The sequence below is a fragment of the Netta rufina genome (assembly GCF_964035555.1).
Source record: "Netta rufina genome assembly, chromosome: Z".
NCBI classification, from domain to species: domain Eukaryota; kingdom Metazoa; phylum Chordata; class Aves; order Anseriformes; family Anatidae; genus Netta; species Netta rufina.
In genome coordinates, this window is record NC_140126.1 from 5,010,681 (window position 1) to 5,027,575 (window position 16,895).

General features: G+C 49.5%; 1 protein-coding gene across 1 annotated transcript; it reads right to left on the reverse strand.

The window, feature by feature from the left end:
* Nucleotides 1–1,777: 1,777 nt before the first annotated feature.
* LOC311221321 (aquaporin-7-like) lies at nt 1,778–10,086 on the reverse strand (the record flags this gene model as incomplete). The annotated part of the gene is made up of 6 exons (XM_084305213.1): nt 1,778–1,937; nt 2,338–2,555; nt 4,113–4,231; nt 4,844–4,981; nt 7,065–7,191; nt 9,997–10,086. The coding sequence occupies 6 exons, from the start codon at nt 10,084–10,086 to the stop codon at nt 1,778–1,780; spliced, it is 852 nt and encodes a 283-aa protein (XP_084161339.1).
* Nucleotides 10,087–16,895: the final 6,809 nt, after the last annotated feature.

The following is a 16,895-nucleotide window of genomic DNA, read 5'->3' on the forward strand; positions in this document are numbered from 1 at the left end:
GAGTGATTAAGTATTTGAAGATGCCTTTGGCAGCACATGCACAAGGATGCACAGTAACAACATTGTGCAGGCTGGATTGGCTTTGTTTTAATGCAGTGCAGAATCTCACACTGAGATAGGTTACAGTGTCTTTTAAGCTGATCCCACCTTGAGCTATTACGAAGTTCCCAGTTTATCACACAGATAAGTCTCTTCATCTCTGTGAACTAGTTTTTCTATTTCCATTGTATGTTCACTGTTCAAAATTTCTGGAGCCATCCAGCCTCACTCTAACATGTTTTGCTGGCTTCCAGCACTTACCCAGGGACCACTGTCAATGCTCAAAGAGCCTTCCAGGGCTTGCCTAGCAGCTGCCCTCTGCCACCCCCCGGCACAAGAGAAAAATCCTTTAATGCTCTTCAGCCCTCTTAGGCTGATGTGCACCTTGTGCCAAGTAAAGATCTTCTGGAGCTGCTCTACTAATAAAGGTCAACTCTAATGAAGAAACAGAGATGTCAGTACACCTACCATCCACCCCCATGTGACAGTAATACAGTAATAGTCCATTTAATAGCGTAATGTGAATGATTGTTAAAGCCAGTAAGTGCCAGTTTTCATAATTCTGTGAAACAGTGATATTCTGTCATTTCCTACAGTGGAGTCCTGTGTTGTGTCTTTGTGGTACCCAGCCCCGGAACCACAGTCATACGCTTGATATATGGAACGTACTTGCTTAAGCAGCCCCCAGAAATGTTAGCCTTATCACCCAGCCTGGGGACAGGCAGCTTCTGACAATGTTTTACATTTACTCCAACGATGCTCCAAACTTGCAAGCCTATTTCCTCAGTCAGATGGAGGTGGCAGAATTCATGCAAGGAGTACATCAGTATCTTCCCATGTTATTCTTGCTTTCAGAGTAGACAAAAGGTTTTGCTGGTTTTCTGATTTTTTTTTTGATTGTTTGTTTTCCCAGTGTTTGGAGATGCTGCCACAGAAGTTGTCTGAACCCTGTCATAAGTTGGTAGTTGAAGTCTCACTCATCAGTAACACACCTGGTTCCATCACACCAGCATAGCACAAAACATAGCAGCCTGTTCCAGCATGTCATACCAGGATTCAGGAGACCCTGTAATTTACTAATTTGCTAGTGCTTCCTTAGTATTTAGACCAAAAAGAAAACAAATTATTAAAAAAAATTAAAAAAAAGCCACCAGGTTTCTTTTTCAGACCACCTTTGCTCTTCTCTGTTCTAACAAACTGGATCATAGATACGGTGGCAGATTTAGCAAACAGAAACAAATCTAATCTCCTGATTCATCAATGTAATATCTCCTATCTCTTACAAAAAGAATAGTCCAGATCAAAATTTCTTCAATTAAGTTGTTTCTGCCACTGTGTAGGACTAATTTTTAATTCTAACCCTGTTGGATTTTGTATTTTGATTGCTGTGAACTTACAGGTAACTGAAGTCTTGCAGCTGTACTTTTTCTCCAGAATGTGATTTTTTTTTTTCTTTTTTTGGTAGATTTTTGCTCAGGGAGATTGAATAATTTCTTCAGGTCATAGACAGCTCTAGCCTACTCAGGTCTGCCCAGTGTCTTAGAGACCCTGTTTGTCTGGTTAAGCAGAATAGATTTATTGTAAGCTACTCTCTCATTTCTCCACCTGCAGGGTGAGAAACGTGTGTGCTCCAGCAGTGCTGTTGCACATCCCTTACCCACATGGTTACCCTTTGGCTGTCAGTGCATGTGTCCACCTCGACTTCGCTGTCAGACCCTTTCCAGGGAGCATGTGGCCATCACAGCGTAGAAGTCTCTATAGCTGGCTGTCCTTTCTCATTTCCACTTTCCGGGACAGATTGATTGTGAATATCAACGAATAGTTTGTAGACTAAACTACCAACAAGGCTTCCCAGTATTGGAGCTACAACTGGGATCCACCACCAGTAATTTCCAGCCCTGAAACAAAACACAGAAGAGGTATCTGGTGAGCCAGACCACTCTGGCTCTCCAGACACTGCGATAACCAGCTCAATCTCTTGCTAAGGTTAGACTTCCTTAGTTCCTGGTGGCTAAACTGAGGTATTCAAATGTCAAGCTGAATCCAGCACTGAAAAATTGATGTAACCCAAATTATGTGTACCCAGTGCATGGGGCTTCTCTATGTACAACCCTTCTGTGAAAAGGAGAACCCACTTGATTGTGTCACTTGGTCTAAAGAAAATTCCTTAGCAAGACCCTAACCCATTGAGAACCAGGCTTGCACTCCAATTGTGCACAGGCTCCATGACTGTTTTCTCTTGGGCTTAGCTCCTCTCCTTGTGAGCTGGGCAATGTAAAAGCAAAACAGGTCACTCACGTGAAGACGTCCACTCCCCAGCCAGCAATTGCTGTGAAGATCCTTGGGGGCAGGTCCCGGGAGGGGTTTATGGCATAGCCTGTGGTCATTCCCATCCCCAGACCAATGCCCAGGACCAGGATACCCGTGAGCATGGCCTGTGTGCCTTTCAGGGCTGCGTTATTTTTCTCATCGTGGATGACCAGAATGCCCAAGATTAACATCACCGTCGCCATAAACTGCAGGAGCAGGAAAGGGGAAACAGGTCAGGAGAGAGAACAGCAAAGGCAGGAGGGTCCCACTCAGAGATTTTCCAGACTGAAAGAGCAGGTGGGATTCATGGCCTGATCAAGCCAGGGAGGACCCCTATGTTATTCCTGCTGCATAGGTGATGCTGAAGAAAAGACTAACTCATTTGCCAGAAAAAAATGCCTCCACTTCATCAAGAAAAATGCTCTAGGACTGATACGAGCTTCTCAGAACTGTCATCTCCCTCCACCTTTCAATTTAAGGGCAAAGGTTATTTTAAGCACCTTTTGTCCAACAGACAGAGCCATAACAATCTGCTTACAGGACATATCTGATCCTCCCTAGCAGGAGAGAGGTATCGTAGAGCTTGCTGCATCTGCCCTTTTTGGAGTCAAGGTAGAGACCAGATTCTCATCTGGGAAACACAGTCTCCCATCTGTGACAATACAATAGATCTGCAGTGCCCAATACATCAATAGTTCTTGTTTGTATGGACACGATGACTCCTGTCTCTTTCTGCTTCAGAAGATGTACCTGGAGAGCCTTGGGCTGCAGAGATGCTGGCAAGAGCACAAACCCTGTACCTCTTGGCAACGCCTTGCCATTGTCTTTGTGCCTTCAACGCCTTGCAGTGTCTGCACACTCCACAGGGTGCTGAGCAACCAGGAGCCCGTCTGGTGGCTCTCCAGCTCTCACCATCCTCCTCATAGCAACCAGGCACAGCTTCACCAGCTCAGAAACAAACACACGAGCTTCCTCAGATCTGAACTGATAGTGACTCTTCCTTCTCCTGTAGCACTGGGACACACTCAGGGATGCTCCACATTCCCCGAGGCATCCCCCTCTCGTTTCCGGGCATCTGGATGTTGTGTTATATGCTGGGAATTAACTGTATGCAGTCTAAGCTTGACTGTTCAAACCCCCAGAGGTTCAATCCAGACAGGCTGTATTCCTGTGACAGCAGCCCCAGGCCATCTCTGTGGGTGAGGAGCAGCCAGCAGAGCTGCCTAAGAGTGTAGAGCAGACGTAGGATTCAGAAAGGTTAAGGAGAGTTCACGGAACTGAGCAGAGCCCAAAGGAGGTGGTTTCTGCCATTGCTCAGCTTCAGATTTTCCCATTGCTTGGGAAGTGTGCAAGGAAAGGTGCCTGCAGGAGTAGATCTGGCCCCACAGCAGCAGCACCTGCAGAGGTGTTTGCAAGATTGCTAAGCTCTTTGCTCTCCCCCATGCCACCTCAAGGGACCATGCAGATGAGGGCTGACACTGGGATCTTTCCTTCAGTTAATGCCCTCTTCAGCAGAGCTTAAATTGCTTAGGCCTCTCCCATGGCCTAAGCAATTTACCCCCCTCACACCACATGGTTTCTGTCCTCCTGCTCCACCAACCTTGAACACCACCTGACAAGCTTCTGCCTGGACAGTGGGCTCCTCAGAGTAGAGGTTGTGACCGTGTCAGCACACACAGACCTGCGAGTCCTTTGTACCAGCCCCGTTCCAGAGCCTGCTACCACCCACCTTCTCCTAGCACACCTCAGCTGTCCCCACTCACCTCTGTGAAGAAGCCTCCCAGCAAGGACATACAGGGATGAGGGTAAGTGGAGAAGATCGACGCTGTGGCAGTCGGTCCTGTCACCGTGAAGTTCCCCTTGGTGTAGTCGTACAGAATATCTGGGAGAAATGGGAATCAGGGGAGTCAGCACAGTGGGCAGTGTGGACTTCATCACATGTGGCACGTTCCCAAGTCCACCCGCTGCAGCCAGCGGAGACACAAAGGGGGAGAGAGGCAGTGACAGATACAATGGAGTCAACACATCCCTTGCAGGGCATGATCTCACTGATATCTGTCACCCTCAGACTTTGGTCTGGATGCACTGGGAAGCCTCCGTCCTTCTGACAGGGACTGAGACATGCTGGCGCTGGGTCTTCTGCTAACAGCTCATAAACACGAGTGGCTGTTGTCTTATTTGCCACAGACCACAGAGCTCTGGCTGTGCCTAACACTTGTTGGTGCATCCAACTTAAGCCCTTGCAGGCCTTTGGAAACAGAAGGCAAACAAAATGCCCTGTACAAAAGGAGCTGTGTTCTCCAGGAAATCCTTCCCAGAGATATCTGTGCCCTGCCTGGCCTTGAACTATAAAAGTCTGTCCCACAAGCCAAGAGCTTAACAGTGTCACTGAGATATAATGCTGAGGACTGCAAAGGGACAGATTTTTGATGACCTGCAAGTTAAGATTGAAAAGGTGCCCACAGCAACCCCAGTGATAAAGACACGGCTATACCATAGTAGGTGCCAAAGACGGTGGCTGCTGCCAGAAAGGAGCCCAGGAACTGGCCGAGCAGATAAGCTGGAAGCTTTCTCCAGGGGAGGTTTCCTAAAATGCAGTGCATGATAGTGATGGCAGCATTCAGATGAGCTCCTGCAAAAATCACAACAAAAGAGAGTGGCATTGGCCCTGGTGCACCACATTTGGGGCATGCCCCATACCCCAGAGTAGAGAGACCCCAGAGAATCAAGCTCCAAGGCTCTCCCTGGGCAGGGTCTCCCTCCTGCACAGATGCCAAGCTGACCCGTTTCCCCTGGGCAGTTGAATGGTGCAGGGGAGAGAGCTCCTAGCTCCAGTACTTTAGGAGTTAGACATCCTCTGCTTAGCTCTCTGTAGACCACAGGCTGCCTCCAGAAAGCTGGTCATCTCGCCTGTCAGAGACCCCTCTCTTGGCATGGCGTGAGTCCCCTCCTGTATGGGCTTGCCACTGTTCAACGTAAAGAGAGCCCAAATCTTAGACTCATCACACACCTTTTATATGGGTACAGATAGATAAGACATATCCCAAACAATGAGAAGACTTTCTGAAACGATCTGATAGACAGACCCTCTTTTATTTTTTATTTTTTCCTGTCCTGAACTGAAGGGATCAAATGCTTGGCATCTGTGCATCTTCAGAGGTCAGCAAATGCTCCAATCTTAGTGGCCTTTTCCTTGTCCAGACTCAGAGAGGGGTAAGATCCAGATATTATCTCATCAAAGTGCAGGACAGAGTGAGGTGAAAGCGCATGTACCACCTGTTGCCATCCCACAATCACAGCTGAACTGGGGGGGGAGACAACACACAGACCCCCCCCCCCCTTTCTTTTTTTCCAACTTTCTTTGATCCTTTGTGGGCATGACCAGCCACCTCAGAGATCAAAAAAAGCATCTTGTGACACAAGTGAATCCAAATTGCAACATCAAGGAGCCCTGACACTGGTTCTACTGCCATCCTGTTGGTAGCTGAGCTGAGATCTCCCATCTCCTCAGCAGGTCAGCTCCATCTCAAATGTCACCCAGGACCCTCTTTGCTCAGCCCGCTTTCCCTGGGGCATATCCACCAGCTCTAGATGGGCAGTGAGACTAGGAGCTGGATGTCTGCATGGAAAAACTTTCCCTTCGAAGCCAGCTCCAGCCTTGGACACCTTTGTGCCCCAGCAGTTCAAGAGCGAGGACTTGCTTTAATTTTCTGCCCACTAGAGCCCTTAATCACTTCACTTGGTGCAAATGAATGCAGAAATTGCACAAGGCAAAGGTAATGCTCTGTCATGTGAGAGAGATCACCCTATGGCCCCATAACAACACTTCCTGAAACACCACCTCCTGAGTTTGCATGGTGGGGTGGGATGTGCCTGGGCGTGGGTGATAAGGAGAAAATTTCCATACTACTCCTTGTTGCAACATCAGCAGTAAGCTTTCCTTTGCAATAAATGATTTACTTCCCCATGGGTCATATTGGCAGCATGTTTTCAGATCTCCCTGGGCCACGTTCTGATGGCTCCCAAGTGCCTAGCATGGGCAATGCTGAAATGTGGCTCCTCTGACTGCAAGGAGAAGGCATGGCTGCATCTGTGCTCTTCCCTGTCCCACTTCCCTCTGTCCATGCCCACCGGTGAGCAGAGTCTCAAGAATACCTGTTGTACCTTCTGCCCTACTTGGGCAGAGCGCTGAGTGCACCAACAGGATCTGATTCCTCTCATGGCCAACCTGGGACCACCCTTCTCCGCAGTCCCCCTCTGTAGCTTCTTCCCTCAGACCACCCTGGGCACTTGGTTGCCTGTGCCCAGTTTGGTTTTGTTACTGGGCAGCGCTGAGCTGTGAGAGCCTCACCTGGGACACCTACCCATGCACTATCTCGGCTCAGGACATGCGTTTGGGGTCAGCATACTGTAGGTACGCCTTGTCCCCTGCTGCTCCTGACCCCGCTGTGCCACCACGAACCCCTGGCTTGACCTCAGACCTGTCACCCCACCGAGGACTTGGCTGTGACCACAGGATCACAAGGCTGACACTGGCTACGGTTCACCAGACCTGCTCTGCTCTTCTCTGGGGACTGCGGGACTGCATTTTTTGGTGGTGAGGACAAAGCCCCTCCTTGTCATGCCATCACCCACCTCGCTGTAGCCCACTCCTTCTGCCCCAATGCCTGTGGCCTTTAGGGGACATAAAAATGATGCTCAGGTGTCCTACTCACCAGAGATTCCTCCAGCTGCATGGATCCCCAGGGTGACTCCAATGCCAAATGCCAAATTGATGCTCACATACTGCCCAAATTCTCCTTGTCCTAACACCACTTGTGCCACAGAAGACAAGCCAAAGACCTAGTGCATGGAAAAATAGAGAAAGGAGTGTTAGAAGTAGTGTTGTTGCCATGGTGGGCTAAGCTTCCTTGTCACTTTTTCTGAAATACTAACAAACCTCCATGGATGGGAAGACTCCAAAGTGTCCACAGTTAGGGACAAATTGCTGCCAAATTGACTGGGTGCCTGGTATTCCATATTGGTGGGTACTCCATCACACCAAACTCTGCTCTGCGTTGGGTGTGAGGAGCCAAACCCCAGACCCTGATGTCCAGGGACACTCACACACGGTGGCACGTTGTGTCCACAACCTGGGACGTGAGCCTGGGGAGCGTCACCACAGCTGCATGCACGTCTTTCTTTTCCCGGTGTACAATTTACTGACTAAAAATGTAGTTTGGCAACACACAGCTGTTTGCCGAACTCAACTCTAATTTTGGTAACTTGTTCCAGCCAAAAAAAAAAAAAAAAAAAAAAGGAAAGAAATTCTGGTTGGACTTTTCCTTTTGACACATATACTTTTCAGTTTGAAAACAACCAAGGTTTCAATATTTTTTTAGTGACTGAAAGTGGACTGGGAAAGAAATTAAAAAGAAATGTAAACACTCTCCAGCAGGAAAAGACGTATTTAAGAAATTGCCTGAAAGTAAATTGTATTTCATTCATTCTTTGTGGTCAGAAGGTGGAAAAATCAATTCTTGCACAGCTCTTGCACTCAAATCCGGAGAAGGACAAAGCATCTCTTGAGATCTTTGCCTTTCCAACCACTTAGGGCTTGGAGAGCATATCCTGTACCTTGGACTGCATCAGTGTTTATTCAGGGTATCATGCCCCTCCAAGAAAAGAGTCATTATGTGCTGCACCATCTAACTTCTGCTCTGGCCTGTCCTGTTTTGATTCAGATCTTTACTGGCTGCTCTGCCTGGATCCAGGTTTTATCTCATGTGTCTGCTCTCCCTCTTCCCTTTCAGACATCACCCAAATCCCCTGGTACCCACAGACACTCTTCTTATCTCTCATATACACAGACCACACTCTGCGCCACACACAGCTACAGCATGGGGCTTTCTTTCAGCCTGCCTCAGCAAAAGCCCCAAAAACAGCAGCACCTGGGATGTCCTCCAGCATCTGCAAAGCCCTTACAAAAACTTTCCCCACTCATTTCTGAGCTTGTTCAAAGCCACATCCAGGAGAAGCCAAATGCACAAAGCTCAGGTTGTGCAGGACTGCATGCAGTGCAGAGAGGGCAGGGCAGGAGACCCGGCCAGGCCAGAGAATGTATTTTTCAGCACAGATCCAAACCTCTGGTCACCTCTTCTATCCTCACGATCCCAAAACTGCCTTTTTTTCCTACCTCCCCATTCCTCATGCCACCTGCTCCTGCTGTCTGGTTCCCTCTTTTATGAGCATTGCCTGTTCAGTAAAACAAGAGGCACGGTCCGTGTGCTACCACCCAAACAGCAGCCAGCCAGGAGTCCTGGAGATGCACCCAGCACACTTCCAGCTGCAGCAAGGGCCAGGGGGCTGCTGAAGGGTCGGATGCTGGATGCTGCACTGGGATGCTCGGTGCTACTTGTCCTCCTTCTCTGTTCCTTCACGGTGTCTAGTGAGGTAAGAGCAGACATGAGTTGAAGGCTCCAAAATCTCCCTTGGGCTGTCCTGAGTGCAGAGAAATGTCTCCTCAGTATGCTGTGTCCTACAGACATCCCTGGCGGGGCCCCCACACTTGTTTTTTATCAGCTGGGGAGCTCCAGCACCCAAACCCGAAGGGGATAGAAGAAACCATGGTTTGCTCAGCTCCTGCTGAGGAGTCTCAGGTGTCTGTACTCCAATTTTCAATGCGCCCAAAGCTACCTGTGCAGCAGGAGTGAACACTGAGGGGCTGGATGTGCAGTAAGATGAGGTAAGAAGCAAGCATCCTCTGCACGTGCAGTTGTTGCCCTTGAAAATAAAACACCTTCATCCACGCAGATAGCTGTGGCAGAGGGCCCACATGCTTATACAAATCTTATCCTCTTCCTAGGAAAACCTCCAAGTATGAGTTATTTGGATTACTCAGATAACTTCCCCATCTTCTGTCCAGCCCAAAAGGCTGCTCTCAGCCCAGAAGCACTTACAGGCTAAGTCCAGGTGTGGTAAACTGGCACATGCAGATACTGAGCCTCAGCAGGAAGAGGATCTCATTTGGCAGTGTTGGTCCGACACACGAGAGCTCTGATCACAGTGGGCATGTCACCACCACAGGGATCAGTTCTGACTGCAAAGCGATCTCTCTTGCCTTTCTCAGCCTCTTCCCCTAAGCACCACCAAGCAGCCCAAAAGTTCAAAACGGTTTCACTTTTTCTTTGTGCAAGAGACCCCTCAGGCAAGCTGGGAGTTTCTGTATGATTTGAGATGAGCACTATTCTTTTGCCAGCATGAGACAACCATAACCAAAACCCCAACGTGCTTTACACCTGGTAATTAAGTTTTCTAACGATGGATTGTGGCTCCAGAGAGTTTCACAGATGCTCATTGCCCCAGCACCCCCATCAGGAAGCTGGACGCACGCTGTTCTCATTTTGCAGGGGCTGTCAGTGGTAGAGGAGCAAGCTCCCAACCCTGTGCAGGACCCTGATGGCTGCGGGCACCTCTCCAGCCCATGCCATCCCCTCCAGTACAATGTGGAGAAAAGTACCACCTTTGGCACCACCAGAGAGAGTAACAAGCAGCTCTGAGCAACCCTGAGGATGCAGTAGGAAACCACTCACCTTGCACATTGCTGCTGCAAATGCTTACCCACCCTGCACACACACACACACACACCTGGGCCCATCTCCTCCTTACCATCAGGATGTACATCCCCAGTGCTTCTGCCAGCAGCTCCCTGATGGTCGGGCTACGAACCACGAGCATCTTCTGAATCTTCTCCAGCATTCTCCTCTCCGGCTCCAGCCTGTGGTCACAGGAGCTCCTGTTGTGACAGCACACTTCATTGCGCTGAGCTAAGTTACCCTTTGAAACTTGGCAACCTTCCTTCACCCCCAGACACCTTCATTCATTTGGTTAAAGATGAACAAGCCAATAAAATAGCTGCTAGCTTCGACGTTACCACACACAGACAACATCCTTTTAAAACTAATGGGCAAGGATGCAACATTTCTGCTACCAGAGCATTGCAAACTCTGTGCCTGTGCCCAGGGGAAGCCTATTTCCAAACCAATGGAGCTGTAGATAGCCTTGGCGTGTTCCTAAAGCCCCTCTATTTCTCCATAGCCTTTTTCACAGGCATCAAACAGGAATTTTGGTTGTCCTCCTCCGCATTGTAACCCACTAGCTGGTGGTTGGGCACCAGTAGTTTTGCAGCAGGTAGGATCAGGACTGTTTGTTGGTGCTTTGCAGGGCTGTTTGGTTCAAGCCCAGCCTGTGGTGAGGACACTGCCTGAAGCTGATGTGCACCTGTCTGTGTCTGGGAAAAACAACGCCTTGAACACTGCTTCAGGTTGAGTATTTGAGCCTGTGGCTCCCTGCTACCAAGAGCCTCCCCACCAGCCCCCAGCCCCTCCTCTCCTGTGGGGCCAGGAGAGACTAGTCTCGAGGAACAAGAGATGGGCACCTCCAGCCTTGTCTGGGTGCCAGAGCAGAGTCCTCATGCTCCTGATTCCTCCTCCACCTCCCGATTCCCTCTGCTCATCTCCCTGCCTACCAGGTGCTCTTACCTCTCCACTGCAAAAAGGTTTTAGTGCCCTTTCAAAAACCTCGTGCTTAAGCACATCCTTTTAAACTCTCAAGACCTTTTTCCATGTGCTGTGTCTGGCACTTGACTGTTTTTCTTCCCCTTTCTCTCGGCCTGCTGCAGCTCTCAGTGTTTTTCTTGAAGGAGCACAGTGCATAACTCCGGCACAGTTACCAGAAGCTGCCCTGATGGGGACGCAGTGCTCTGCTCATGCTGTCCTTGGTGTTGCTTCCCTCTGCACTGGGAAAGTTCACGAGCTTTTCTCTCACACAGAGGACACTGACAGATGTATGGCAGAACCTGGGAAGCTGCTTCTCCTCTCACCTCCACAGATGATTGTCCGTCTTGCAGCAGGGACAGGTTTTATGGACAGGAGTAAGCCCTGGAGATCTCACAGGATTTCTCAGATGGATGAGGGTGTGAATCGGTCACAGCTGGACATACAGCTTCACTTCTCACCCCTGGATCTGAGGGAGCCCTTCGAGTGGATTCCTTCCCCTCACAAACAAGATAGCTGCTATGTCTCTGAAAGGTTTGTCTCTTGCATTCGAGAATTAAATATAAGCATCTATATATTCTCATCTGGGCTGGAAAATGGACAGGAATTTTATGGGAACCCATGGACTTGTGCTCTTTCCAGAAAAAAAAAAAAAAATTACTTTTTTTTAAACCAAAGAAATCTTTGGTTTAGTGACAGTGTTTGCAGCATGATCACTGAAATTACCATCAAATCCCCTAAAAACTCCAGCATGCTTCTAGACTGGCATCACTGATCACAGCTGGAGGAGTTTGGCACTGGACGTGTCTCTCACCATTGCCTGTCCTCCCTACACAGGTCACTCCACAAGATGGCACTGAGGCATTAGTTTCTCACTTAAAAGTGTTCAGATGGGCTCCTCTGTTGGCTGCTGAAAACATGAGAACCCTTTATTTTTTTTTTGATTGGTTGGTTGTTTTTTTTAATACACATTTATACAATAAAGAAACGTAATCCACCAATGTTCAAGGACTGAAATGAAAAAAAATAAAATCTTTCTGCAAGTCCTACAAGGCAGAGCACCTCTGCTTTACCAGCATGCAAAATGCAAGTATGTGAGAGTGAGCCTGTCAGTCTCCACTTTATCATTAGCAGCAAAAAACAGGCAGCTCCAAAGGGCAGTTCATCCCCATGAAAAATAAGCATCGGAGGCCAGACCTATGAGTCACGATGGCAGATCCCTCTGGTGCCTGCAGTGGGGACATGGAGGGATCAGCTCTGATGTACACACCCATGGAGGTGCCTGCCACCGGGTGAGCCGGGCTGCCCTTCCTATCTGCATCCAGATGTGGCGATCCCCAGCGAGTGCAAACAACGGCGGGTGAGTCAGCCGAGGGCTGGGGAGCGAAGATCTGCCGGTCGCCCAACATGGCTTGTTTCTGCTTGCTTGGTTTCACTTACCCGCGGGGCTGACGAGGATCTCTGGGGTCATCAACAACAGTCCCTTACCCACATAAGTGGCCACGTCACCTCTCCCCTTTCACAGCCTGATCAGGCTCTGTTTTAGGGTTAAGTGCTTTTTGCCCCTACTCCTCCTGGTGGAAGCCTGTTACCAGGACTTGCTGCTGTGAGGATTAGAGACTTTCTGCTCATTTCCAGACAAATTGTCAATGCCATTTGTTCATGTGCCAGCATTACCCCATCACAGTCATGAGTTAACTCACTTCTTACAGGTGCTGTCCTATAAGGTTTGTCAGGGCAGCAGCTCACGCTTAGCTCTGCACTGCCTCCTGATGTTTACCTTGAACATGTTGAAACTTTACTCAACATTAGCCCTACAGAGATTTAACCGAGTTTCCCACCGCACATTAAGCAACCACCTGCTAAACCAAACCCATTTTCTTCCCTAAGGCAGGTGCACTTTCAGTAAAGGTCTTGGTTTGCAGAGGAAAGTCCCAGTTTAGAGCGGAAAATGTTGGCACAGTTGAGGCCCACTTGCAGTGCTGGTGTTGATCCATATTGTGCTGAAGATCCAGGGTCCTGCCAGAGCAACCCCACAAAGGATGAACCCCACCGCGGACTCTAGGGCTGTCATGCAAGGAGAAACTTCTCTCACTGAGTTTGACAGCAGACATTCCCTCTGCACCCAGAAGCTCATTTATCTCTTAATTGCACTAATCAACAGCTGGAACATTGCCAGTCCATTAGCTTCAGCCCTGCTGGTAGAGCATTAACTTCTCCCCAAAGGCTGCGTGAGCAGACAGCAGAGGAGCTCCTCACCGTGGACAAGGACTGCTCACTCCTCCATCAGCCTAAATGAAGACAGGGTCAGCCCTGGCACCAAGACATCTCCGGGCTCCTTCAAGAAGCAAGGCCAGGGCCTGATCCTGGGGCTCCTGAGCCACATGGCTGTGACTGCATTCCCTGATCAGGCCGCACTCAGAGTGCACTAGTAGAAGGGTGAATGCTGAACCAGATTCCTTGACCTCATGGAAGCTGAATTAGGCATAGCCATGTCTTAGAGAGACTCATACAGCACTGGTATGACCTGAGCTGTGGCAGACACCACTCAATGTACCCCATAGCACCTGCACTCCGTGATCTCCCACCTAATGCTCAGCATCTACCTCCTCCTCTCCTCTGCAGGTGGCAGGCACTGTGCAAGTCACGGAGACACCTGATATTCATCTCTCAACAGATGGCTTTGCTCTCTATAATATTAGCAGCATTCCCACTTCCAGGACACCAGTTTCCATGGCTTGGCAAGTGGCCTCTGACCCTGCACCTCATTGCCCCTTGCCCTGAAGCTGGCTGAAGGTGCGTCCCCCACACATCCCACCAGCGTACCCATCCCTTCATTTTCACCAAGGAAACACTGAAAGCCATCAGCTCCAAGATGGCCCTAAGGGGACTTTGCCAAGCACTTGCCCTGGTCACACAGCCCTCTCAGTTCCCAGTCTCTGCCTTTCCCACCCCAGCTGAACACTGAGCCACCACAGTTTCTAACTCCAGCCTCAGGAGCAACTGAGGCCCACATCGCACAACTAATTTTCATTCTCTACGTGGACCCCTTTTCCATAAAACAAGACTAGGTCTTACCTTTCCGGGCAGGAGGGATGACTGAAGGTGGAGGGATGTGGCTGCACGAAGGTGGGCTCCTGCTCTGGCCTGCAGCCATCTGCTTCCCCCTCTGAGAGCATGGGGCTGGCTGGGCAGTGCCTCCCTGCCCCAGAACGCAAACGCAAACGCTCACTGAGCCAGAGGTAATCCATGGCGTGGTGGTGTCAGCAGGAGGGGAATTATATGGCTTTTGCTGCTTGTTAAGGATCAAGCAGGGCTGTCTAGGAAGGGGTCACCTGGGGTAGCGCTCACCCCATTGTTGGGCAACAGAGTGAAGGGCACTGGGGTTCTCCCCATCCTTACCTCCCCCTTCTCTGTGGTGGGCCACCCTGCCCTCCATCTGGCTTTTCAGGCAGAAAAGAGTTATTTTTATATGCTGTACAGCACGGTGATTTGTGAGGGACCTCATCAGCTTCCTCCTGGACAAAGCCCTTGACCCGGCAGAGTCTGAAAGCCTCCTTTCAGTTTTAACAGAGACAGAAAGCAAGGCACAGGGACACCTCAGGCCTCAGTGAAGACCACAGGAGACTTAGAGTACCTGTGGGATATCAGCTGAGGTCCTGCCAGCTCCCCACCTGCTGCTGTCCCCCAAACCCTGCCCATCCCTGACACACACCATGAGCATCATATTCCCTCAGCCTGCTAGGGCCAGGCTCCCACCATGTCCCTCTGTGTGGGACCATCCCCAGCCTACACTGCAGGTCTCCCCCAGGCCCCATGAGGAGACCAGCAGACTCTGAGGGTGCAAACACTCCCCCTAAGCTTCAAGCTGCCTGCTTGGGTCTGTTTTCAATCCACAGATAAGGTGAAAGCTGGGGAAACCACAGGACATCACCACTCTGGAGATAACAGGAGCCAGGCTTTTTTCTGTGAGCACCCATGCTCTGGAAGGGAGATGTTAAAGGGGAACAGCTGCAGGCTCGAGGAGAGGCACCAGGTGAATTGAATAAGGAGTGTGAAAGCACTAATCAATGCCCAGATGTATAATCAGCAAATGTCACCTCAGATTTTGTGCATATCGGAGCAACACCATGGTGACTTAGACCCAAAGCAACTGAACTAATTTCACAGGACCTTCAGCTGGACATAACTTCTGGTCACTTCTGCCAAAGGCTGTATTTGGTTTAGGGACACAGAAAAAAGAGTCTCTGTAATATTTTGACGTATAAAAGATGCTGTGAGGTGCTGGGAGGTGGCTGGCTGGTGTGTAGGTAAAGCCTCCTGAAGGTTGGTTATGCTCAGCTCTGAAGAACTTTCAGTTCAATCAGAAACTAAAGATTAGGCTGCAAGAAAAGAATAAGGAACCAATTTTTTTCAGAGAGAGCTAAATGCATCTGTGGTCCTAACAAAGAGCCCTATATCGGCCCCAGGCCCCCAGGTGCCAGCGGCAAGACCTTGTTCTTCTGTATCACACCAGCCATAGGGTGCCCAAATAGCATCCAGTATGAGCAATACCTGCCATGGGGGATTTGTCCTTATTCTCTTTTCAGGGAGGGGAAGGCCAGGGAGTGGGTGGCCAGGCCAGCTTTCTCAGCCTTGAGGGCTGCTGCCAGCACGGACGTGAAGGCATCTGAAGGAAACCCGCGATAAGCTCTCACTATCGCGGCCGGGAGGAGATGCCGCAGATTCCTTGCAGACATGCACAAATCCCCTCGGACACTGCCCAGACTCTTCCAGGGCCCCAAAAAGCCCTATAGGCATTGCAAAGGGGTGGAGGTTTGCCCCAGCATTGCTCAGACCCCATCACCCTTATGCCTTCCCACAGTCCCTTTAGCTGCTCTCATGCTGTTTTGGGAGACAGGATATGATCCAGCTATGGTGGATCTTGTTGGCTTCCCATCAGTCTATGTGGGAAGCCATTTACCCAGAGAACCCCACAGAAGCTGAAAATCTGTCTGTTGGTGTCATCTGAACAAGAGTTATTTGTCTTTGCTCACATCGTTTCCCAGCACAAGTCCTGCACGGCAGAAAAACTGGCAACTCCACAAACCAGCCCACGTCATGCAAAGGCACCAGCATGCAGGCTGTTTCCCAAAGCACATGGCACCACACATTAGTCGTTACATGCAGTGCATGTGTTCCTAGCCCATGGTAAATACTAAATATTGTCACCTGTCTTTGTTGTCCCTTAGTTTGCTTTTACACACACTCGTATCAGACATTTCCTAGTGAAGAAGTAGTTGTTGCATATTACATTTACAATTTTGATTTAATAGGAAACTTATTGGGGTCAAAATATTGATTTATAATCTAATGAGAATGGCAGAAGGTCTGCAGCAACCCCCAGTGTGAATGTGTGAAAGCTCACTGGAGCTGTCTCAGGGTGGATTTGCATAGATGTGATGGGCACCTGATCTCAACACAGCCTCCAGGCTCTGCCAGAGGAGCAACACAGAGCCAACCCCTAACAGGTCTGCGAGCCTTTAGATGTAACTTTTTACACCCGAACATGCATGCATCAAACTGCAGCACGAGGCACAGGAGCAGCTGTGCCTCCAGGAGCAGCTGCTCCAGTTCATAGAGTCTACCAGGAAATATGTTGTTTTGCTCACATGGCTTTGGCTGCTCACCCCAAGTCTCTTGAGCAATAAGTTCAAACTGTTTCTTTGTGCTCTGGGGTATGTAGTTCATCTCTACAAGTCCTTGACACAGGATGTTGCAGATGCTAAAAAGGGATCAAAAGATGGCTATACGAATTCATGGAGGGAAAAAAACACCAGTGGCTGTTAAACACAGATGCCCTTCTGTCAAGAGTGTTCCCTGAGCTGTGAATTGTTTGAGATTGTAAAAAAAAATCTGGGGAAATACATCTTTTTCTGTTCACACACGCTCCTCTCATCATACCTAGGATCTCTTCTATGGCTCCAACCAGTCTGCTTGACTGCTGCCCATCTGACTGTGGTGTCCATTGGA